At 39.3% G+C, this 25332-nt stretch overlaps 1 protein-coding gene and 1 pseudogene across 1 annotated transcript; both read left to right on the top strand.

The window, feature by feature from the left end:
- The first annotated feature begins 2500 nt into the window (after window positions 1-2500).
- Window positions 2501-5048, top strand: LOC133716158 (zinc finger BED domain-containing protein RICESLEEPER 2-like). The gene is made up of 3 exons (XM_062142886.1): window positions 2501-2732; window positions 2832-4887; window positions 5006-5048. Exons 1-3 carry the CDS (start codon window positions 2501-2503, stop codon window positions 5046-5048), a joined length of 2331 nt encoding a protein of 776 aa, XP_061998870.1.
- Window positions 5049-6738: 1690 nt separating this feature from the next.
- On the top strand, window positions 6739-7994 carry LOC133716159 (RNA polymerase II C-terminal domain phosphatase-like 4; annotated as a pseudogene).
- The last annotated feature ends 17338 nt before the right edge of the window (window positions 7995-25332 follow it).

The raw sequence follows: 25332 nt of genomic DNA on the forward strand, positions 1-25332 counted from the left end.
GCTACACTAAGGACGTCCTTACCTAGCCTTAGGTATGGATTCCGGTTTTCACCCACTTTCCGATCACATTTTCACATCTTAACCGTTCAGGTTTTAGGTCCTAATGTATAGATCACCTCTGCAAAATTTCAGCCAATTTGGTGATCGTTAAGGCATCAAAAACTGAAATTTACCATTATAAATACGAACGGTTCCGGTTCGACAGATTCGGTCCGTTCGTGTAAATTGCAGTTTTGGACGCCTTAACGATCACCAATTTTGCTGAAATTTTGCAGAGGTGATCTATACATTAGGACCTAAAAACTGAACGGTTAAGATGTGAAAATGTGATCGGAAAGTGGGTGAAAACACCAAATCCGTACCTAAACCTTAGGTAAGGACATCCTTACCTGAGAAAAATCCTATATATATATATATATTAAACTCTTAAAGCTAGTGAGGATGTTTTTATTTTTAGGGTGTTTTAATAATCACAACCACTCATTTTATAGTTACCTACACACATAAGAATCCTACAAAAAATTTGCCAAATCAGAAAACATTTAACCATTTGATGAGCACAATGTTCGTTTTAATTTTATCTAATGGATTACATTTGTTTACACTTTGAATGTCCAAATGATTATGGATTTGGTTGATTTTTTGTAGGCACACTTTTTGCATAGGAATCTAAAGGATCAACGGTTAGAATCATTGAATTAGGCCATATATTAGTGTAAAATAGTAAAATTCCAAAAATTCCTCAAATTCTTAAAGTAAGGACGTCCTATATATATATATATATATATATATATATATATATATTTTTTTTTTGGGGGAATAAATATCATAGATATATTCATGACTTCACTGAGTCACTATCAGGATATTACATACACCAGAGCCAAAAAATCTGCTTTTGCCTATTCAGTCTAATTGGGAAACAAATCTCTAGCAAATAATATTCATTCTAGAACTGTCATGCACACTTAACCAGGGACTGGTACATCCGCCTATGACACAATTGGTGTACATCAATACTAGTCATCGAAAGATCACCTGCTCTCTTTTCTTTAATCGTTTTCAGTTTGTTTTCTGGCCTAGTTAATTTGCTTTTATTTCCTTTCCAGCTAGCTTGTTGTTTCTTTTAGTTTCTTTGTACTCTGTTTTCTAGCCTCTTTGGCTTTAATGAATTCCCCTTCATTGACCAAAAAAAAAAATACTAGTCATCGAATTGAGCCTACCACACATGTATCCACAAAGAGACCAAGATATGACCGGCCGAAGCCCTCTACACCCACCAAAATGGTGAAGCCTTATTTGACAAAACCTAACTAAAACATCTAATAAACAAAGCCCAGTCCAACTAATCCTGGCCCAAAGAAGGCCCAACACCAGAGCGCAGCCACAGCTCTATGACAGAGCCTCTCCACCGCAAAACCAGCCACCAGGGAGAAGAAACAACCTGCCGCCGCTGCTGACAAATGCACCAAAGCCCGTGAAAGCTTCGAAGTCTCCTTTGAACAAAAAGTCCCCAACTTATACATGTTGGTTCATTTGAAAGTGGAGAAATAACCAATATTTTGAGCCCTCCTTTCAATCTCCAAATTCACTTCATGACTCTAGCTTATTCTGAACTATGCTTGGGAATGGAACAAGGCCAATCAATATGCTACTATATATTAAACCTTCAAGACGGGTTGAATTGTGTGCAGTAAATATGAAATGGGATCTACGGTATAAGTTAAATGTAGATGCATCTACATTTAACTTATACCGTAAGATTGGCTATGGCACCAGATATATATGGCCATACAGGTAAGATTGGCTATGGTGGGATGATTAGGTGTAGCGATAGAGATTGTGTGCGTGGTTTTGCAACCATCATAGGAAAAGGCCAAGTTCTTGAATGTTAGGATCCCCGGCTCCAAACAACCATATTTATAGAGAGAAAAATGTTAGTAGATTGTCCTTCCTAAATTCAGAGATTAGTTGGAGCTTAAATATTAAATTTTGATGAAGTTTCACATATAACTTTCCTGACCAGACTTGATGAGCACTTCTCACTAGGCCTGGGCACAAATGATCGAAAACCCGAAAAACAGGACCGACCCGGCCGGTTCGGTCCGGGCTTTTCTCATTATATCACTGATTTCGGGCCGGTTCGGTCCTAGGATGTATATCTATCGGGCCGGTCCCGGTTCATGAATTGCGAAGACTTCTTGGACCGGAAAGACCGAGCAATACACGTGTTTCCCCATTATTGGTAAGTTTTCAAAGTCTATACTCTTACTATAGGCATGACCACAACTAACCTAAGACAATCCGAAATCAGATTTTAGGGTAAGAGCATCCCAAATTCCCAATTCCCAATTGCAGATTTGCAGGCTTGCAGCCTCTCAAGTCTCGACCCCGACTGTACCTCTCTTCATCTCCGACCAAAAATCAACCTCCAACCCCGAGTCCACCTCTCTTCATCTCCGAGACTCCAACTCTACCTCTCTACCTCTCTTCCTCTTCGATGACAACATCATCGAATTCGAGCCACTCGGCTCCATCATCACCTCATTCACCTGTAAGTTCTGAAGCTCCATCGAATTCTCAATGTCCGGTCAATCCAGAAGCTGAAGTTGAGAAAGGAAATGGGAACGAGATTGTTGCTGTCTCCCAACAAGGTGAGAATAAGGAACCAAGTGAACCAACTCCGGCTCATGCAGCAGCAGGTGATGCAACACCAACTCAATCATCTCGGGGTTAGCCGAAAAAGAGAAAAAGAGAGAGGCAAACGAAGAAGGTCCAGAGATCGTGGGTGTGGGAGCATTACGATAAGTATGACAGTCCACTCTTCAAAGATGTTGATGGGAAGAAAGAGCAAGTAGGATTTGAGAAACGGGCAAAGTGCAGGTATTGTGGTACTGACCTTGCTGCTGATTCTTCTTTTAATGGTACCAGTACTTTGCGTAGACATGTAGAAAAAGTGTGTAAGAAGTATCCTGGTAGGGAAAATTTAGAAGAAACTCAACAGGTGTTGATTAGTGATGGACAAACTGAACCTACCTTAAATGTTAGCAAAGGCTGGTCACAAGAAGCTTGTGTCCAAGCTGCTTGTGAAATGATAGTTATAGATGAACTACCATTTAGCCATATTGAGAATGAGGGGTTTAGGTGGTTCTGCAAGGTAGCTATTCCTCGATTTGAGGTGCCTTCTAGGAGAAAAATAGTAAGATGCTTCTTGGAGATGTATGAGAGGAAGAAAGAGGAGCTTAGGATGCATTTAAGTGGCCACAGAGTGTGTTTAACTACAGATACTTGGACATCTGTGCAGAACATCAACTACATGGTGTTAACAGCACACTTCATAGATCATGGTTGGAAATTGCACAAGAGAATCCTAAATTTTTGTGTGATTCCCAGTCACAAAGGCACAGCAATAGGAAAGCTGTTAGAAACTTGTTTGGTGCAGTGGAAGATAGATAAGGTTTTGACTGTGTCTATTGATAATGCTAGTGCAAATAAGGTTGCAATTGATTATTTGAGAAGGAAAATGGCAGGATGGAAGAACCCCCCAATTTTTGGTGGCAAGTTCATGCATGTGAGGTGTTTGGCTCACATCTTGAACATTATAGTGAGGGTTGGACTGCATATAATGGATAGAAGCTGTGCAGCAATTAGAAATGCTGTGAAATATATTAGAAGCAGTTCAAGCAGATTGAACTGCTTTAAGCTATGCGTTGAAAAGGAGACGCCTGAATGTCAAAGAATTCCTGTGTTGGATGTTCCAACAAGATGTAATTCCACATTTCTCATGCTTGACACGGCTTTAGAGGTGCGGCCAGCTTTTGATAGGCTGGCTGAGGAGGAGGACCAGAAGTACTCGGGCTACTTAGATGAAGATGAGGAGCTTGAGGAGGAAGAAGACATTGAAAGTTCAGTTCAGAAAAAATCAAAAACTGCAAGAAAAAGAGTAGGGCCACCTGTTGATGCAGATTGGGATAAAGCTGAAATTTTTGTCAAGTTCTTGAGGGTTTTTTATGATGTCACAATGAGAATTAGTGCAACCAAAAACCCCACTGCTCATAAGGCTTTTCACGACATTGTGGCGATACAAGCTGAGATTGATACCCTTTTTGTGGAGCTTGAGATGAGTGATGGAAGTGAAACTGAAAAAATAATGGTTGACATGGCAGTGAAGATGAGAAGCAAATTCATAAAGTATTTTGGAAGCATCGATGATATGAATAAGCTGTTATTAGTGGCCCTAGTCTTGGATCCCAGGTTCAAGTTGAAGAATATAAGTCATATTTGTACTGAAATGCTAAGTTACGATGTCGAAACAGTGAAAGCAAAGTACAATGAAGTGAAAGAGTTGTTGCTGTCCTTGACTGATCTGTATGCAAACTCAAGCAATGCCTCTTCAAAGAGTAAAAGCAGCACTGCAACAAGTTGTGTGGTTTCCACTAGTACACAAGCAACAGCCACATCTTCCAAGTCCAAGGACAAGAAAAAAATTAGTGGGAAAATGGCTGACATGTTAGAAGGGTGGCAGCGAGCCCTAGCAGAATCTGAAGAAGTTGTGGTGGAGAGTGAAGTGGATAGGTACCTCCTTGATCCAATGGAGAAGCCCAAAGAAGATGAAGATTGGCAGCTGCTTACATGGTGGAAGATGAATGGCTGCAAATATCCAAACCTCGCAGCCGTTGCAAGGGGTGTACTTGGAATCCAAGTCAGCACAGTCGCATCTGAGTCTTGCTTCAGTACAGGTGGCAGAGTGATTAGGAGTTCTTTAACTCCTGAAAGTGTGGAAGCATTAATTTGTTTGCAAAATTGGATAAGGAAAAAAGATCAATCTGACATTGAATATTATCCAAGCATAGAAGAGCTTGAATTCTATGAAAAAAATGGAAAGAGGTACTTTTATTAGTTTATATTTGTTTCAATGTTTCACAGGTTCAAACTTTCACTTGTTTCTAACTTTGTTTGATGACTGAGGTTGTAATTATAATTTGAACATTATTGTTTTCTGTAGATGTAATAGCAGACAAGGGAAAACAAGTGGCAGAACAAATTGAAGCTGTTCCAACAAGTGAAGCTGGAACCTGAAAGTCTGCAAAAGCAAAAGCTTCCAAGACAAGCACTAGTGCAGCTCCTTCAAAGTCTAGAGCTGGTAAACTGACTCCATCAAAGAAATCTAAAGGTACAAAATATATAGATTGGAGATTGTGTGAATGTTTGAATTTGTAAAATGTGTTAGTGTGTAATACAGATTTATCATTTATGTTTGTGTTGTGTAGGGAAAAAATGAACTGCAAATTTGTAAATTGGAATATGTTTGAGTTAGCAAGCTAGTCAGAAAGCCAACCAGCAGGCAGCAGCAAGACTTTGACAGTTTCACACTTTCACAGTGCAATCTTTATATGCAGTCGATCACTTGATTTTCATCATTTCAATTTTCTACTTTTGCTGATTTTAAAATGCATAAAGAATTGCAGACAGTTCACAGTTGTAATTCTGCAGATTTAGACTAAATTATTGTTTCTGATTTTGCGTAATGCTTTGGTCATTTGGATGAGTTTTAGAGTTTATGCTTTGGTTCACAGTTGCAGATTTATGTTGGAATGTTGGATGAGTTTATGCTTAATGCTTTGGTTCACAGTTTCATGTTCATGTTCATTTGGTCATTTGCAGATTCAGTTCACCGTTGTAAACTTGTAATTGCTGTTAAATATTTGTATCCATGTTCATTTGGTCATTTGGATGAGTTTATTACTGATTTACTTGGTTGGACAATTTACTTTGAATCTTGGATAGTTGGATCACTTGGATGATCAGTTGGACAGTTTGGTTGACTTGGTTATGTACTTATGTTGATTGTTGGATCATTGGATGAGTTGGTTGCAATGAATTTGTGATGTTATAGACTTATAGAAGTATAGAACCATAGAAGAGTAAACTGCAGAAGTTGGTTTTTCAGTTTGTGGTATTGTGGTAGCTCTCAGTTTCCAGAATTCCAGCAATTTCAGTTTTCAAATTTGCAGGTTCAGTTGACATATTCAGGACCGAAAGCCCGCTTGGACCGGCCTGTTCATTGGCGGTCTGGGCTCAGTCCGGTCCCTACTCTCTAAAAGTAAAGGCCCGACCCGAGGTAAGTGATGTCGGTCCCGGGAAAAATGGTGCCGGTCTGGGACTGTGCCCAGGCCTACTTCTCACCTACATGTAATTTGCATCAATTTTGTGGACATTATGCCTCACTTACACACACAAAAAAAAAATGCCCTTCGTGTTCAAAGAAAGAAAGTTAAAAAAAAAAAAAAAGACATTTTCTTAAAAAAGAAAAAAAGAAAATAAAAGCAAAAAGAAAGCTAAACGGTTTCCTAATACCATTATGATAAGGATTTAGAAGCCTTGCCTATATAAACTCGACTAGCTCTTTCCTTTTCATTTCACCCTGCTCTGCATTCTAATTTCTCTTTGACCAGAAACAAACTAGAAAAACCCCAAATTTCTTGGTTGGATCTGCTCTCATCATCGGAATACAATTGACGACGATCTCAAGCTGCGCAGAACCGAACGAAGAAGATCAGGGACGACGATGGCACAAGGCTAAACAAACAAGGGATTTTCTTCCTTGTTTTCATTCACATTCACTGTGTATAATAGTGAAACCCTAATTTCCATTTATCACTTCTCTTCGATCTTTCATTGGTCTTGGTTAAAGTCTTGAAAGTTTCCATAAATAAATTCAATTTCTTGATCATCATGATGAGTGTGGCTACTGTCTCTCCGATTTTCCATAATATCGATAACCTTGTTGGGTATCTCAAGAGGGGAAGAGGGTTAGATTGTGATTACAGTGACTTGGGATTCATAGATGAGAGGACAAAGAAGCCTAAGATAGAAGCTAATCTGGGATTTTCAGAAGAGGCAAGATTTGCTTGTGATGAAATTTCCAGGTCTTGTGGTGTGAGACTTGGGTACATACCCAAGGGATTGGGTATAATGATGATGTAATCGATCGATTATGCAACGAAAACACTAAAAACTTATTGTTAAACCATAAGAAACTTCATTTGGTTCTTGATCTAGACCACACCCTGCTGAATACCACTTTCCTTGATAATATGTCACCAGACGAAGAATATTTGAAGACCCAAACCCAATTTGATCATTCTCTACAACACGTTCACATTGTGGACACTCCCACTATGCAATTGATGACCAAGTTGAGGCCTTATATTAGGACATTTTTAGTGCAAGCCAGTCAAATGTTTGAGCTGTCCATATACACAATGGGTAATCGAGCCTATGCACTCGAAATGGCTAAGCTGCTTGACCCTGGAAATCAAATCTTTGGTGGTAGAGTCATATCGCGTAGTGATAGCACAGAAACAGATCGAAAGGGTTTAGATATCCTGCTTGCCCGAGATTCTGCTGTTGTGATCCTTGATGATACGAAAGATGTATGGACTACTGACAACCAGGAAAATGTAATAGTAATACCAAGATACCATTTCTTTAGGTCTAGTTGTCAAAAGTTTGGCCTCAGTAATGGTAAGCCTTATTCTGAGTTGAAGACCGATGAATGTGATCGGTTTGGAGGAGCTTACCTTGCAAATGTACTCCAACTTCTTAAGCATATTCACACCATATTCTTTAATGAAGTTGAGTTACAGGGGTGGCATCTTATCGATAGAGATGTGAGGCTTGTGTTGAAAATCCTAAAGAAGGAAGTCTTGAAGGGCTGTAAAATTGTTTTCAGCCATGTCTTCCCCTCAAATGTCCAGGCTGATACTCATCCTTTGTGGAAGATGGCGGAGCAGTTAGGCGCTACTTGTTCAACACAAGTCGATCCATCAGTCACACATGTGGTTGCAGCCAATGTCCGAACACAGAAAACATGTTGGGCAGTCAAAGAAGGAAAGTTTCTGGTGAATCCCCAGTGGATTCATACTGCAAACTTTATGTGGCAAAAACAACCTGAAGATAATTTCCTGTCATTAGTTCATTACCAACATTGAACTACTCTTAACTTGATTGTTCACCCCTCAACTTGCCTGTATCATAATAGTTGCCTTACCAGACCCTACAAGTAAAACCCAGTTCCCACAAATGGACACAAAAAGATATATGAATTGCAAGATCAAAAACGTTTGCATGTCTGAGAGGATTTTTGAATGTATAAAGTGTTTGAGCCCAAAAGTAATTTTGGCAAGATCCTTTAGTGGATTTAGCACAGCGGGCCGATACCTGCGGCCAAAAAATAAGCCTACTCGGGTTTGGGTTACAGCTTCACCCATTCCGTGATCCATAAGGAAAACGAAACCTTATTGGAGTCGGGTAGCGGGGATTGAATAGGAAACTTCAATCAATATTCCTTCTATGACAAGGAGCAGTCGAAACTCTAGGTATATATACCAGGTTTCAAGGACGAATAAAGGACCTCTCTCAAATCAATCAATCCTAGCGATTACAAAGCCTCCCCGGAGCAAGCCTTCAACCTCGTTGAAACCCGGTGACCGCGCGCCAGTCCTAGTCTCTCCAAGAGCCGACTGTCAGCATCACCAGATCAACCCGGCGACCGTACTTTCAGTCCTAGTCTCCCCAGGAGCCGACTGCTAGCGCAACTGCCACCGTTACTACCAGCGAAGCAAGGGTAACGCCCTCGCAACCCAGCGAAGCTAAAGTCACGCTTTAGCACAACCCGTGCTTTCTCCAAACTTCCCAGTGATTGCTCTGCTTAGTCTACAATACTAAGTATCGATTCGGTGACGCGAAGAGATCACACCCAAAGTCCTTATCCGTAAGGCAAGAAGTCCTTTCTCGGAAGGCATAGAAAAGAACCTTGTGGCGAGGTTGGTGCTCTCCTCGTCCACAACGCTTGAAGAAGAAGTCAGGTCAAGGGACTCCCCCGACGACTACACCCCACGGTGCTGGCACGCCCGCGCAATCACAGCAGCAAAAGAGACAGTTTGCAGGCCAACTGGTTTCCGCGTCAAACAGAAAGTTGTAAAAGTAGTTATGTTTTCAATCTTATATAAAACATTCTCTGCTTATAAATTTTATCGGCTTTGCTCTTGTCTCGCGTTTATATCCCCCCTAAGAAACTTGGTGCACCTATTTCTTTCCAATTTATAAGATCATATATAAGAACCATGGTTAAGAAAATTGACGTGATATAAATGATCAAACAGAACAGAGATTTTTATTTACTAGCTATCTTAAGCAAAATAGAAATTCAATGAATCCTAAAAAAAAAAAAAAAAAAATTCAATGAAAGGAAATATATGGAAGAAAAAAATGGGGCCATGACCTATCAGAACAAAAATTCGTCGGGACAAGTGCATGCTCCACTCATTTTTTTTTCTTTTTTGAAATTTTTGTTAAATTTATCAAACGAAATCCATTTCCTTTACAAATCAATTTACTTGAAGTTGAAAATTGAGTTCGAGTAGGTTATTGACATGGGTTGTCTGATGTGAATAAGATTCTTTCGGTGCATCTAGCATTTCTCAAAAGTGAAAATACAGAATTATCGAGAATTTGAAAAACCACATCGATTTTCTTGAGTGGAAGCATTTTTAATTACTTACAAAAGAGATATTAAATGGGAAAAAAAAATGGGGAATGACCTGTCGCAACAATCCTTCATTTTCTTGTTAAATATATCAAAATGAATTTCATTTCAGTATATTGGTAAATTTGGATCCTCAATGAGTTGTAGGTAGTAGGTACCAACATACAACGGCATCACCAACATAAAACACCATGGCATCTATTTTAGCAAAGCATAAAACCAAAACCTTGACTGCCATCTGAAAGGTGACCTCAGATGCCTATGTCATTGGCCATGACTTCAAAATGTGACTTAATCAAACCAAAACCAACTACAAATTTACATGTTATATGAGAAAATAACATGCACCATCGACACAGAAAAGCCACAAATATTCAACAAGTCAAAATGAAACTGATGGATTCCATTTCAGAATCGCACAATTCCATGTCAAACATAGCATAATTTCAGGTCAAACAAACGGAAACGTAATCTTACGTAGATAACAAAAGAGGCAAAACGACGAAGAAAACCAAACCCTTTTCAGTGTATCAGAATCAATCGAAGAAGACTATAAAAGGAGCAAAAGGTTACCTGGAGTCAAATTTAATTCTAAGAACCATAGATATAGCCAGTTCGAGTAGCTGGATGACGGTCACTAGAGTCGCCACTGCACGGTGGAGGAGAAGTAGTAGTCGGCGAAAGCTTTTGCACTGGAGTTGGTGTTTGAGGCAAAGAGGATTTGGAAACTGAGGCGGAGAGAATATGAAAAACTAATGCGGAGAGTTTTTGTGTTTTTATTTAAATGGGGAAATGATAGCGACAACAGTTTTGTTATATTGAAAACTGTCAAAGTGGCCGTTTTTGTAATTTTTGTTATTTTTAGTGTTAGGTTGCTAAGTGGTGGATTAATTTAACATGAGTCATTTTGTCTTACCTAAACTATCATAAGACACATCCAAGTAACATTTTTATCATTTTCGCATTTCACTCCCCGTAGAAGAATTTAAAATTAAGTAAAAAAATTTGCTAGAATATGCACTATGCAGCAGTGATGGGTCATTGTCTTTCATTAGACTATTCCTATTGATGTATCGTTAAGTCCTATTTATGTATCATTAAGCCTCATGCTCGTGCTCTTTCTTTTTTTTTGGGCCTCTTTACTTATTTTTCCTTTTTTTGCCTGGCCTGTTTTTTTTTTTTTTTTCCTTTTCTTTTCTAGCCTTGTTCTTGTAATTGGGCCGTCGAGCGAAACGGGCTTAACTTCAACTTGGGTCGCGAAGGCTAAAGCAAGACGATGACACCATCGCAGCAGTGAATATTCGGCCCAAGTGGGTTGGGCAAAAGTTTAAGTTGTGTATTCTTATATAACAATGTTCTAAAAAGCGGTCTGGGCGACCGCCTAGGCGCTAAGCGCAGGCTGACCGCCCCGATTTCGGGCTGGGCGACAAGGGAGATCGGTTTGGGATTCGGTGGGCGTCTAGGCGGGCTAGAGGGCGCCTAGGCGGTCTGAGCGTTGCGCAGGGCGGTCTGGGCTACCTGTTTAGTTCTCAAAACTGAAAACCCAGATGCATCTGTTCTCTTTTTTCTCACCGTCTCTCTCGACGCTTGACGCCTCAACTCTCTTTCTTATCTCTCCTTTTGAGTCCTCTCTCTCCTCGAGTCTCTTTCTCTCTCCATGCTGCTAAATCTGAAACTTCATTTTCTTCAAAGACGAAAACCGATAATCATACAAATATACACTATCATACTTTCTGATGTTTCTGAGTTTTCGCCGTTGTTCTTGTTTCAGAGTTCTACAGCCACTCATCTTCCTATAATCCTATTCAATTAAATAATTATTTTTGTTGGTCCTATCCTATTAACAATCAATTAAGTAGCTACCAGCAATCCTTATCAATTAAGGAGATTTATAATTATATGTTGATTATTTTAATTTTTTGTTGATTTGATGACTCACATCTGTCATAGATTAATGATAATTTAATTATTTTATTTATACAATTATACACTATATGACTATAACGTAAAAATAAATTTAAAATAGAAAAAACAAAAACTAGCGTCCTCGGCCACCGCCCGACTAGCGCCGAGGGATTTTTAGAACCTATATAAACACTACTTTCCAAATCCCTATTTCGATGTGGGAAAGTCTCACGTCATACTTTGAAATTTACCCAGATTGCGACAGCTCATCTCTTCTCTCAGAATCCGACTGTAACTCCCAATGCCCTTCGTATGGAGTCGCACGTGCGTCTTTATCTTCGTCTTCCTCTGAAAACCGCAGAGAAGTTTCAGTTCGGAGAAAATCAAACCAGGCAGGAATGATTCTTCTTTCTGCGAACCAACGGGGAGGAGATATTCCCAGATTTCTAGTAGTGGCTTCGATCCCTTAGCTTATTCCCAGATTTCTCTCTCTCTCTCTCTCTCTCTCTCTCTGTACCTTGAGGAAGAACAGAGAAGCATGAACAGTTGTGAAACACCCACATGGGGAATAGGATCTACCCTTAATTTAACACTAACTCTCCGATGAGGTAAGGATTTTATCCGTACCTGTCATCTTCTTTGAATTGTTGTTTGATTTCATTGGATTATGAATTCATTGTTCCAATGAATGTGCACCAAAGTATGAGTGATCCTTCAAAAATTGTTTTCGTTGTTTGATATATCGCTCGAGTCCGTAATTCAATTAATTGACTGGGATACAACTTATAGACGAGAAGACTGCCAAAATGGATGCCTTGTTAATTTATGATGTGTTACCACATTAATTTTTCCCAAAATATTTTGGCCAGAACAAAAGTTCAATATTTTGTTCATAATCGATGAATTCATATAGCTTCGATTTTATCTTTATTTACTCTTTTCCACTCATACTGTAAGATATATTTATTAGTAATCTGGGAGATGTATATGAATACTTGTAATTACTGTTCCCACCTCTTCTTTTTTTTGCTGCATCAAGTGCAAATGTCTCCTTGTCTGATTTCTATTAAATAAACTACTTAATTCATTTCTATATAATTTCTTCAAAGCATCAATTCAGCTTGGTGAGCAGCTTAAGTTTCTTCCTACTCAAATGAAAGGTAAAGCATTTGTCCATACAATTACACCCATGTGATAATACTCTAGCTTTTGGCTGTGATCATTATAATGAGCATTACAAAAATCATTCAACATTGTCTATTTCGCTGGCAAGTTGAGATGTTTGATAGGTACGTCCTTTTTTTTTTTTGGTCACTGTTATTGATTGCTCTCTATTATGGCTGAATTTTGCTTTCATTCTAATGCAAGGTCCTTTATAATGGCACTGTTAGATTATATGTATTTACTTATATACATCTGCATTTGACACTTAAAAAGGCAAGCTCAAATGCTCAATAGGATTCATTTTGCCATGAACTGCTAAATAGGATAAACTCGGCTTCTCCTTTAGCATATGAAGCTTGAATTTGAGGTATGACTAATTTTTCTATTTTTTGTCATCAGCAGATGTATATTTTAATCATAATTTTGTCATGCTTAAAGTAACCAAAAAATATTATCTAGTATAGAGTTTCTCCTTTTCTAGTATTACTAGGGAGATTAGTAACATGTAATATGCTTATCTTCTGAACATGTATTAAGACTTCTCAGATGAACGGAGGTTAGATGATGCAAAACAAATAGCTTTTGCATTTACAATTCATATATATATATATATATATATATATATATATATATATATATATATATATATATATATATATAGAAAGCCGTTCGAGAGCGGACGTCCGCAACCCAGAAAAAGTGCGGACGTCGCTCCACCGGCCTCAATCGAGCGGCGACGGCGCGGCGCGGCTTGCCGGAGGGACACTGGGGGTCGTGCGGAGGGGTCTGCGGTTCGGTGGAGTCGCCGGCGATGGTTATGCGGTGCTGCACAGAACCTGCAACTGCAGGTGAGGTGGCTGCCCAGAAACCGGCAAGCCCGACCTCCTCCGACCTCGAACGCCGCCCAGAAGAGGTCTGGGACGCCTCCTGCCTCCCTCCGGCCAGCCCCGCGCCGCCGCTGCCGCTTGGAAGCCGCTGCTGCATCGACGTTCGCACTTTAGCGAAAGTGCGGACGTCCGCTCCTGATCGGGCCTCTATATATATATATATAGACACACACACACACACACACACACACACACACACATACAGGGCCTTTCTAGTGAGGGATCCATTTTTTTGGTATTTTCTAGGGATAGGGCATTAGACCAACTTTTCGATCATATTTTCACATCTCAACCGTTCAGTTTTTAGGTCCTAATGTATAGATCACTTCTGCAAATTCTCAGCCAATTTTATGATCGTTAAGGCATCCAAAACTGCAATTTACCATTATAAATACGAACGGTTCCTGTTCGACAGATTCGGTCCGTTCGTGTAAATTGCAGTTTTGGATGCCTTAACGATCACCGATTTGGCTGAAAATTTGCAGAAGTGATCTACATATTAGGACCTAAAAAATGAACGGTTGAGATGCCGAAATATATATATAGGGCCCTTCCACTAAAGATCTCTTTTTTTTTGTTTTTCTAGGGATAGGCATTAGACCAACTTTTCGATCACATTTCGGCATCTCAACCGTTCATTTTTTAGGTCCTAATATGTAGATCATTTCTGCAAATTTTCAGCCAAATCGGTGATCATTAAGGTATCAAACTAGATTAAATCAACGGACGAACCAAATCTGTCAAACTTGAACTGTTCATACTTATAATCTTAAATCTCCATTTTGAATGCCTTAACGATAATCAATTTGATTGAAAATTTGCAGAAGTGATCTACACATTAGGACCTAAAAACTGAACGGTTGAGATACAAAAATATGATTGAAAAGTTGGTCTAATGCTTTATCCCTAGAAAAGACAAAAAAAAAAGGATCCCTTACCAAAAAAAGGGATCCCTGTACATCAGATCCTATCCAGAGCGAGGCCTCGCTTTGAAATTTCAGAGTGAGGTTAGGGTTTAGAGTCACTTTTCGGTCGCATATCCACATCTCAACCGTTCATTTTTTAGGTACTAATGTATAGATCATCTCTGTAAAATTTCAGCCAAATTGATGGTCATTAAGGCATTGATAACTGTCTTAAAGCTAGTACGGTTCAGGTTGGACAGATTCAGTTCGTCCATTGGTTTAAGTTAGTTAGATACCTTAAAGACCATCAATTTCGTTGAAATTTTGCAGAGATGATCTATACATTAGTACCTAAAAACTGAACGGTTGAGATGTGGATATGCGACCGAAAAGTGACCCTAAACCCTAACCTCACTCTGAAATTTCAAAGCGAGGCCTCGCTTTGAAATTTCAGAGCGAGGCTATACATTAGTACCTAAAAACTGAACGGTTGAGATGTGGATATGCGACCGAAAAGTGACCCTAAACCCTAACCTCGCTCTGGATAGGATCTGTATATATATATAACTGATAATGCGTTGGACAAGGAACACAATCAGTTTTGAACGTTGCTATATTTTACCATGGTTGGATTCGGTATTTCTCGCACCATGTTTGTATTGGCGAATGGAAAATAATTTGTGGCATCAATCTTAAGTGTCATATCATATCACCTACACACATCATCTATTTGTCAAATCATGCTATGTAATTCTTGAGAATATCATCTTATCCTTCCAAAATCTAATGACTCTAAGTTATTTTCAAAAAAAAAAAATTGATTTTTTTTTTTCATTTTTTCTTTTCGGCATTTTCCCTATGCTGATTCCGCACTTCACATGGAGGTTGAAGCGACTAGAGCAGGTATTCTTCTTGCTATCCACCAGGACTTGACTGATGTTGATTTAGAGTGTGATTGCTCTATTGCGGTTAATGCGATGCAACATGAGGTGGATGATAGGTCTGAAGTAGGGTGCATTATGGAAGATTGTAAGTCATATTTGACGTATTTTCGCTCTACTCAGATCCATCATATTTTTCGGGAAGCAAATGGTGTAGCTAATAGGCTATCTCACCTTGCTAGTGTGAATTATCTTAATGACTATTGGTTAGATGAGTCTCGTGCTATTATTCAGGATGTACTCTACAAGGATGCTTGTAATATTGCTAGAGGTCAAGGCTCTATGTCCCCCTCAATGCATATGTCTAATTTTAATATAATAAGTCAGGCGTGGGGATGAGTCTCTCAGCTTGGCTGGGTTCCAAACCCCTTCAAAAAAAAAAAAAAACAACAATTTTTTTTCTTCAATGAAGAATAGAAAAAATTTGGATTAAGTTCAGTTTAGTCTCTCAAACTTTAGGCCAAACATCAATTTGGTCCCTCATCTTTTTTTTTAATCAAACTCATCCCTGATCTCTCAAATTGCATCAATCTCGTCCAAAATTTGAATTTGGCTCGAAAGATGACGTCATGTGCTGAGTTGGAGCCGACACTGGGACCCACTTTTCAAATTTTAGAAGGACAAAATGGACATTTCTTATTTAATCTAATTTCTAATTTTTTTTTTGTCTAATTTTCTCTATTTTCTTCTCTCTCTCTCTGACTGGTGAAACACATACCAGTCAGATACACAGCCAGTAAGACTCTAAAGCGATCGATCAACAGATAAGCAACTGACGATTCACGTTTGCTTTTAATTGACAGTTCAAAATCGTTCGTGCAGACAGAAGCAATTGCGAATGATTGTGCCAAGCATTTTCTTTTGGAACAGGCATATGAGAGCAAAGGTAGATTGATTATTTTTGTTCGAAGTATGAATTAAAGGAAAATTGCACATTGATACAAATACAGCTCATCAAAGTCTTTGTGATTAGTATTTGATCAAACCCAAATTCTTGAGCCAGGGCAGCACCTCCTCTAATCCTTCCTTCAAGCTTCTAGGACTATAATCCAGCTCTTGCTTGGCCTTCTCACACGAATACGCCCATTGAGGCCTTAGAACATAAACAGTCTGCACCCAAAATGAAGCATAACCCAAATTTTGTTCACAAACAAACATTGCATCAAAAACCAAGTGGAAAAACAAAAACAAAATCACATACCGGCGGGCTGATCAGAGGAAGCTTCCCTGTAACCAGAGAGACGAGAATCGACACCCATCCATAGACCTCAATCAACCACAATGGGATGTTAAACTTAGGCCTCTGCGTATGAGTCAGTACAGCAGCTACATCAAACACATGCTTAAACGATGCGTTTTCGCCAGTAAGCGATCGGAATGGAAGCGATCGGAGGTCAGGGGTACCCCACCTGCAGGCATAACCGCTGCTGCTAGGGCTCGCTGGCCCGTCAGCCCCCAGCTCCAATTCGGTCCTCGCCCACAGAATACCACCACCTCCATCACACCCCAAACCCTCGATCGATTCCTTCACTTTGCAATCTGGTTGGGCTTCGGGTCGAAGTTTTCGTCGCCGGAGCTCGACTCGGAGGTCATGGAGAAACCAACCGGGGTTAGAGAAAAAAAATTAGAAATTAGATTAAATATGAAATGTCCATTTTGCCCTTCTAAAATCTGAAAAGTGGGTCCCAGTGTTGGCTCCAACTCAGCACATGACGTCATCTTTCGAGCCAAATTCAAATTTTGGACGAGATTGATACAATTTGAGAGATCAGGGATGAGTTTGATTAAAAAAAAAGATGAGGGACCAAACTGATGTTTGGCCTAAAGTTTGAGGGACTAAACTGAATTTAATCCTATCCAAAAAATTTCATGTAATTCAGTCAATAGATTTGCACATACATTCGATCAATAGATTTGCATAACACATGTATATGAATTCAACCTTTGTTTGAGTTCCAGTAAATTTTGAAAATATAATATGAAAAATACATATTCATATGATTATATATATTCTTTGTTCTTTTTTTTTCTCTCTTTTTTTTTTGAAAGGTTTTTTCTCTCTTTATGTAGCAAGGGTTTAAACGTTATATTTGAGTTTATTAATTTAATTTATTTTTCTTTAAATTTAGATTGTAGATGATAATTAATGGCTGCTACTAATATTAAATTTTTTTCTTACCTCTTAATTTAGACACTGTTAAAGTAAAATGACAATTGGAATTTGTCTACTCATTTCATTTCATAGCCCCTTTATATAGGGAGAGAATTACAACGGAAATATCAATTACAATGATGACATTAACTACTGATTGGTCTTTGATCCATGCTGATTGATGGTGATTGCTAATTACTTGATTCTCTCTCCGTCAATCACTTTGACGAAGGCACATAATGTGTTTTTCCTTTAACACTCCCCCTTGTGCCAAGTCAAAGATGAAATGGTGCATGAGTTGTTGCCTCACTAAAAACCTTGCCAAGTAACAATAAAAACCCTGTGGGACAAAAAATACACCTTGGTCGAAGGAAAAGAGCACAACGCATCTTTTACATTTGAGGATGACATGTGTGTGTTAGACTCCCCCTAACGTCTACACCTCCCCCTGATCCTTACATTAATCAAGGGAGCTTGGAAAGTCTTCACATTCCTATGATTTTCACATGTTTCTCAAATATGGCCTCAGGCAATGATTTGGTGAACAAATCTGCCATATTCTCCTCAGACCTTACTTGATTCACTTGAATCTTGAGGAAGGCCTGTTGTTGCTGATGGTAGAAAACTTTAGTGATATGTGTTTTGTATTATCACCCTTGATATGCCCTAGCTTCATCTGTTCGATGCAAGCTGCATTATCTTTATTAATGCAAGTAGGCCCTTCAGTGGTAGAACTCAAACCACTAGTCCCTCGAATATGTGTGATGATAGCTCTTAACCATACACACTCACGAACCGTCTCATGTAGAGTAATGATCTCTGAGTGGTTCGAGGAGGTAGCCACAAGGGTTTTCTTGGTTGATCTCCAAGATATCGTCGTGTTCCCACTGGTAAATACATATCCAGTTTGGGAACGACATTTATGTGGGTCAGAGAGATACTCAGTATCAGCAAAACCAACCAAAACGTCATTTGACGTTTCGGTGTAGGGAGTGGCGCTTTCGCCATCAACATTTCCTTTAGGGATTGCAGTTCCATCTGTGGTCTCTCTTGTCTCTCTGTAGGAAAAGAACAGTCCCAAGTCAATGGTTCCTTTTAGGTATCGAAAATGTTCTTGATACCATTCCAGTGACGCTGCGTTGGCGCTGAGCTAAATCTAGCTAACAAGTTCACTGAGAATGCAATGTCTGGTCGAGTACATTAGGCTAGGTACAATAATGCGCCTATTGCACTTAGATAGGGAATTTCAACTCCCACCACCTCTTCGTCATCTTCTTTTGGACAAAATGGATCTTTCCTTGCATCCAAGCTTCGACCGATCATGGGAGTGCTAGCAGGATGCGCTTTGTCCATGTTATATCGCCTGACTTTTGGACATACGCAGACTGGTGGATTAGTATTCCACAAACTCGGTGTTCTAGTTCAAGGCCTAGATAGAATCGAGTTTTCCCAAGATCCTTCATCTCAAATTCGGATTTCAAGTAGCTCGCAGTTTCTCTTATTTCATCAAGAGTACCTATTATGTTCATATCATCGACATATACAGCTACAATTGCAAATCCGGAACTTGTTTTCTTTATGAATACGCAGGGGTATACTTCATCGTTCTTATATCCCTTCCCAATCAAGTAGTCACTTAGACGGGTATACCACATCCGCCCGGATTGTTTCAATCCGTAAAGTGAGCGTTTCAACTTAATTGCAAACGCACTCCGTGGTTTAGAGTCACTTGACTTGGGTAATGTAAGGCCATCAGGCACTTTTCATAGATATCTCTGAATCTAGATCCCCATAGAGATATGCAGTAACCACATCCATGAGCTACATTTCCAGTCCTTTGGAAATTACTAAGCTAACTAAGTAGCGGAACGTTATAACGTCCATTACGGGAGAGTATGTCTCCTCGTAGTCAATTTCAGGGCATTGTGAGAAACCTTGCGCCACAAGGTGAGCCTTGTACCTCAGGACTTCATTCTTCTCATTACGCTTTCTGAAAAAGACCCATTTATGTCCTACAGGCTTTACACTTGGTGGGGTTAGCACTACCAGACCAAATACCTATCTCTTTGTCAGAGAATCTAATTCTGCCTGGATTGTTTCATTCCATTTAGGCCAATCTGCTCTTTGTTGACATTTTGCAACAGAGCGTGGTTCGATATCATCGTGCTCTATGATTCCTTGAGCAACAGTATATATCATCAATGTGTATGGAAGATCTTTCTATCAACTCATACGCACTCTCATAATCCTTTGAGATTTCTTTGTTCTCTGGAATCATTTTAAACATCGGAGCGTCCTCCAGTATTGATTCATGGACATAACTGTAATCAGAGACAATCTCATGAGAGGGATTCTATACATTGATGATTAGTTTGTGCCTTACTCGCCCTCTTCTTCCTTTGGTGAGTGTCAATTGAACCAAGTGGCCTCCCCCTCTTCCTTTAGGGAGCCACGGCCTCAACCACACCTCCACTAAGTGCGGTTGCAGTGCCTCTATCTGCGGCACCGTGCCCCTTGTTAGGGACTTCTAATCTTGCAAGCACATTTGCAGCTGGTATATGTGATCTCGTCACTTTTGCGATATCAGTAAAAGCATCAGTCATCGAATCTACTACTTTCTGAAGATCAATTATTCTTTTCACTTCACTTTCACATTGTGAAGTGCGGGGATCAAAATGAGACAGAGTGGGGACAAACCACGACAATTCCTGTCGTTCCCTTGGAAAATCCTTTTTCCTATCTCCCCCTAACGACGGGAAGACTGTCTCATCAAAGTGACAATCCGCAAATCTAGCGGTAAAGAGATCGCCTGTCAAGGGTTTCCAAATAGCGGATAATTGTTGGGGATTCGTATCCAACATAAATACTTAATCGTCTCTGAGGACTCATTTTGATGCGCTGTGGGGGCGCAATAGGCACATATACTGCGCAACCAAATATGCGTAAGTGTGAAATGTCAGGCTCATATCCAGTTACCAACTGGTACGCAGAAAATGGTTGGCTAGCTATGGGTCTGAAACGAATAAGTAAAGCGGCATGCAATATTGCATAAACCCATGCAGATATAGGTAGGTTGGTGTGCATAACCAATGCCCTAGCCACCATCTGTAGCCTTTGGATGGTGGTTTCTACGAGACCATTTTGTGTATGCACATGGGGTACAGGATGCTCTACATCGATCCCAATAGACATGCAATATTCATCAAATGCTTTTGATGTAAACTCTCTAACGTTATCAAGCCTTATAGACTTGATAGGGTGATCAGGGTGGTGAGCCCTTAAACGTATAATCTGTGCTAGGAGTTTTGCAAATGCAGCATTTCTTGTGGACAGTAAAACAACATGTGACCAGCGTGTCGAAGCATCCACCAGAACCATAAAGTACTTGAATGGTCCGCATTCTGGATGGATAGGTCCACATATATTTCCTTGTATCCTTTGTAAGAATGGAATGTTTTGTTTTGTATCTTTAGCATAGGAAGGTCTCAATCCTGTTTTTGCTAAAGAGCAGGTTTTGCAAAACGATTGATGTGCCTTTGAAATAGTCAATGAGGCATAATGGGAGGGAGGTAGTGCTTCTGGTACTTCAGAAGGCAATGACTGTATTTGAGCAGTACTAGGACCGACACCTTGCAGTGTGACGGATTTTTGTCCCATTTTATGTTTCACTCGAAAGAAGGGATGTCCATATGAGTTTTTTTAAAATGCGGATCATCATGTCACGACCGGGGTGCCCTAGGCGGTCATGCCAAAGCCTGTATGAGTCAGTGTCCCACATTTCATTATGGGTGACAATCTAGGATTCAATGATCCGAATCGTAGTGAGGTACAGTCCACTAGATTGACTCATGAGTTTCTCTAAAATGCGTTTCCTTCCACATTCATTAGATGTAATATAAAAGTATTCAGTTTCATTCTCACAGTGTGTTTTTACATGATAACCGTTGGCACGAATATCTTTGATACTTAACAAGGTTCGATTAGCTCTTGGTGCATACAGAGCGTATCTCATATTCTTTAGAGTATTTGTATTTATGTAGATTGATAATCTTTTCATCCAAATAATTTTTTCTTTTTCTAGATGTATTGCTTTACATCTTTATAGTGCAATTTCGAACCATGTAAATGTGTGTAGTAAATAAATTTGAATAAATTCAGTGCTTCATAATAAAATTCAAAATTTATTAATAAGCCAACGATAATCAAATCAAGGTCTTTGTTCATAAATCTAATTCATCAAACCATTATTGAAATAAACTTTAAGACCAAGTAATAGTCTAATTAAAAATGAGGCATTATGCCTTCACATCTATCTTTGGAAAATAAATAGATAAAGCAGGTCAGTCAAAATCTAGTGCATCCATTGACTGAGCAAGTTCCTTGTTGCCATTGAGGTCTGCAATTGTGAGGTTGACATCTAGGTCATGGCCTTCTTCTTCCATATAGTGAGTTTCTTGTTCTTTAGACTCCCTATACCTCTTGTAAGTGGCTGCAACTATGTTGCTTGCTTGGCAGTTCTGGTACCAATGCCCAATGACTCCACACCTATAGCATGGTTCATTGCCAACTCTATCATGTTTAACTGAAGGGTTCTTAGGTGCCTTTTGCATCTTTTCCACGATCCCCATGTCCATTTCCATGTGGTGCATTGTTGCCACGTGGGTAGGGATCAGCACGTCTAAACCCTTTGCATTGGAGTTCTTTCCATCTTTCATTTTTCCATAATTAGCCTCTGGAATTTTCTTTGTCCCAGTGCTCCTGTCATTGTTGTTCAAGAGAACCTCATTATGTCTCTCAGCCACTTGCAGTAGGCTGATCAGCTTATTGAAGGTTGTGATTCTTTTGTTGTCATACTCCAGCCTATACTGGTTCGCTAGTATAAGCGCTGAAGTAGGAAAGGTGGAAAGAGTCTTGTAGATCATATCATCTTCTGTGATTTCCCTTCCACAGAAATTGCGACATGCCTTTAGGCGCAACATGTCCTTGTTGAAGGCATTGACCCTTTTGTAGTCAAGCAAGTGGATTCCATTCCACTGAACGGCCAGTTCTGGGAGCAAGGTGTCATGAATGTTCCCAAAACGTTCGTTAAGGGCATCCCACAGTTCTTTGGGTGTCTTCAACTGAAGGTACTCCCAGCGTAGGCTAGGATCAATATGTCGCCTCAGAAACATTAAGGCATTTGCTTTCACCTTATTAGATAGTTCATCATCTTTGGGGTCGGTAATGGTGGCGGTGTAGTCTTTTGACACAAAGGCAGTTTCTACATTGGAAACCCAACGGTGGTACTCAAGTTCGTCTGAGTCCAAAATGTCAAATTCAGGTCGAGTTGGATCAGCCATCTACATAAAACAAGAGGGAATATATAAATTACGCAGTCATAAAGACATCCACGTGAATTATTTTCCAAACATATGAATTAGATTTCAAGACCAAGATTTGTAATGGTCACATTTTTTTCGATGCTATGTGAAAATACTTTATCACGGTAATTATGTGTTTTAATGCGCATGAATTTTCATGATCATGGCAAAACGCAATTCTTTTTGTATAGCATTCTAAATAAGTAATAATCATAGCACATAATAAAGAATAAAACATAGCATATATAAAAATAAATTACATGGCATGCTCAAATTGCACAAATATACAACAAAATATATGTTACACATAATGATAGCAATAATATATCGCGCGTAAAATAAAAATCACGAAACATGCTTAAAATTTCATAATAAAAACGTAAGCAATAAAATATAAAGCATGCTTAAACATAATTATAAATCATGCTTAAAGATAATCATATAAAACATAAATAACAAGGCATGCTTGAAATGATCAAAATTATCTAAATAAACATGCTCAATAACAAAATATAATAAAGGCATAAACAATAAGGTATAAAGCATGCTTAAAAATAGAAAACATAAATAAAATTCAAATGCTTGATTAAAATCATAAAAACAAAATAAAGAAAACATACTTGATTTCGAGAGAACAAAACGATCCTAGCGCACGCGCGTGTTGATGCAGGCGTGCGTAGCGATGTTTTTTTTTTTTTTTTCAGCAGTGGGCCAGAGTTTTTTTTCTTCCCTTCTCTTTTTCTTCTTGCTGGGCTGCGTCACCAGTGAGGCCTGCTTTTGTTTTTTTCTTTTTTTCATCTGGGCCGGGTCTGCTCATTGGGCTGGCCCCTTTACTTTGGGCCGAGTTTCTTTTTTCTTTCTGTTTTTGTTTTTTTTCTCTGGGCCTTTTGTTTTCTTTTTTTCTGGGCCGGGTCCCTTCTCTTTTTCTTTTCTTTCTTTTTTTTCTTTTTCTCGTCTTCTTCGCATCTGCTACTGGTTTGCGGATGGCTATGCGACTGTGCAGGGCAGTCGCGGGGATGCTGCGCGCAGGGGGGGGGGGCGGGGCAATGCAGGGTGAGCCGGTGCTGCGTTGGGATCTGCTGCAGGCGGGTTGCTGCAAGGTTGCTGGGATGCAGGGTGGAGGCGATTGGGCTGCAGGGTGGGCAGCAAGGGATGGGCAGCGACGCCTGAGTGAAGAAGCTGATCTGGGCGGGCTGCGTAGGCGCGGGGGCGCGACGAACAGGAACGATCGGTTCTGGCGCAGTGATAGGGTCCGACGGGTCTGGGTGACTTGCGGCCGGTTTGGCCGGTGAGGGGAACGCCGGTGAGGTGGACGGGGAAAGAACTGGGCGCTGGTGTAGGGCAGATCGAGGCTGGGCAGCAAGGGCTCCGGCGTGCAGGGCTAGGCCAAGTCAAAGGAGAAAGAATTTTTTTTTTTTTTTAGAATTGGTGGCGGCACAGAAGAAGAACAAGTTTTTTTCTAGGTTTTTTTTTTGGCTATTTGCTCTGAGCGTGTTGATAACGTGTTAAAGTAAAATGACAATTGGAATTGGTCTACTCATTTCATTCATAGCCCCTTTATATAGGGAGAGAATTACAACGGAAATATCAATTACAATGATAACATAAACTACTGATTGGTCCTTGATCCATGCTGATTGATGGTGATTGCTAATTACTTGATTCCCTCTCCGTCAATCACTTTGACGAAGACACATAATGTGTTTTTCCTTTAACAGACACACGTATTTTTCAAATTCAATTTATTAATGCTATTTTTTGGATGAAATTAATCAATATTTGGAAAGAAAAGTTAATGCCTATTACTTGACACCTAACTCAATATATTAATGCTATTTGGAAAAAAAAAATATAGGAAAGAATTTAATTAAATGAAGAAAAATATTAGTAAAAGAATTTGTAGACATATCTCTTAAATTAATACATAATTAATAGCTGATCTTTTTTTTGTCACCTAATTAAATTCATTAATGTAACTAATTCACCCTCTAACATCTAAAAGGAAATATAAAAGGGTAAAGTTAGTGTTGTAATCATATGATGTGGCAAGGTATATTATGCGAAATTGAAAATAAAATTTGTATTTACTTACATGACATGACACATAAGATTTAAGGCCACAAATATCATTGCCTGCCAATAGATATTATGGGCTGTAATCAATAATTGCCTCACCAGTACAATAATTTTTCAAACTCTTTTTCAGGGGATCGATAATGCTTTCATCTTGTAACTGAGTAGAGATGCTATAATTGGGATTTATGCCTTATCTCCAGGATCTCATGAAGATAGAGGAAAATAAGCTTAATTTACTTTGCATACTGGAACACCAGCTTTATGTATTTCAGTTTTGTGAATTTCTTGTATTTTACACTTTGGTTAAAATGTATGAGATTAGTGTTAAAAGTAATTTAACTTTTCCTTTTGTATAGCTTCCTTTGGCCATTTAAAAAAAAAAAAAATTGGCA

This window comes from Rosa rugosa, chromosome 6 (genome assembly GCF_958449725.1).
Source record: "Rosa rugosa chromosome 6, drRosRugo1.1, whole genome shotgun sequence".
Taxonomy (NCBI): domain Eukaryota; kingdom Viridiplantae; phylum Streptophyta; class Magnoliopsida; order Rosales; family Rosaceae; genus Rosa; species Rosa rugosa.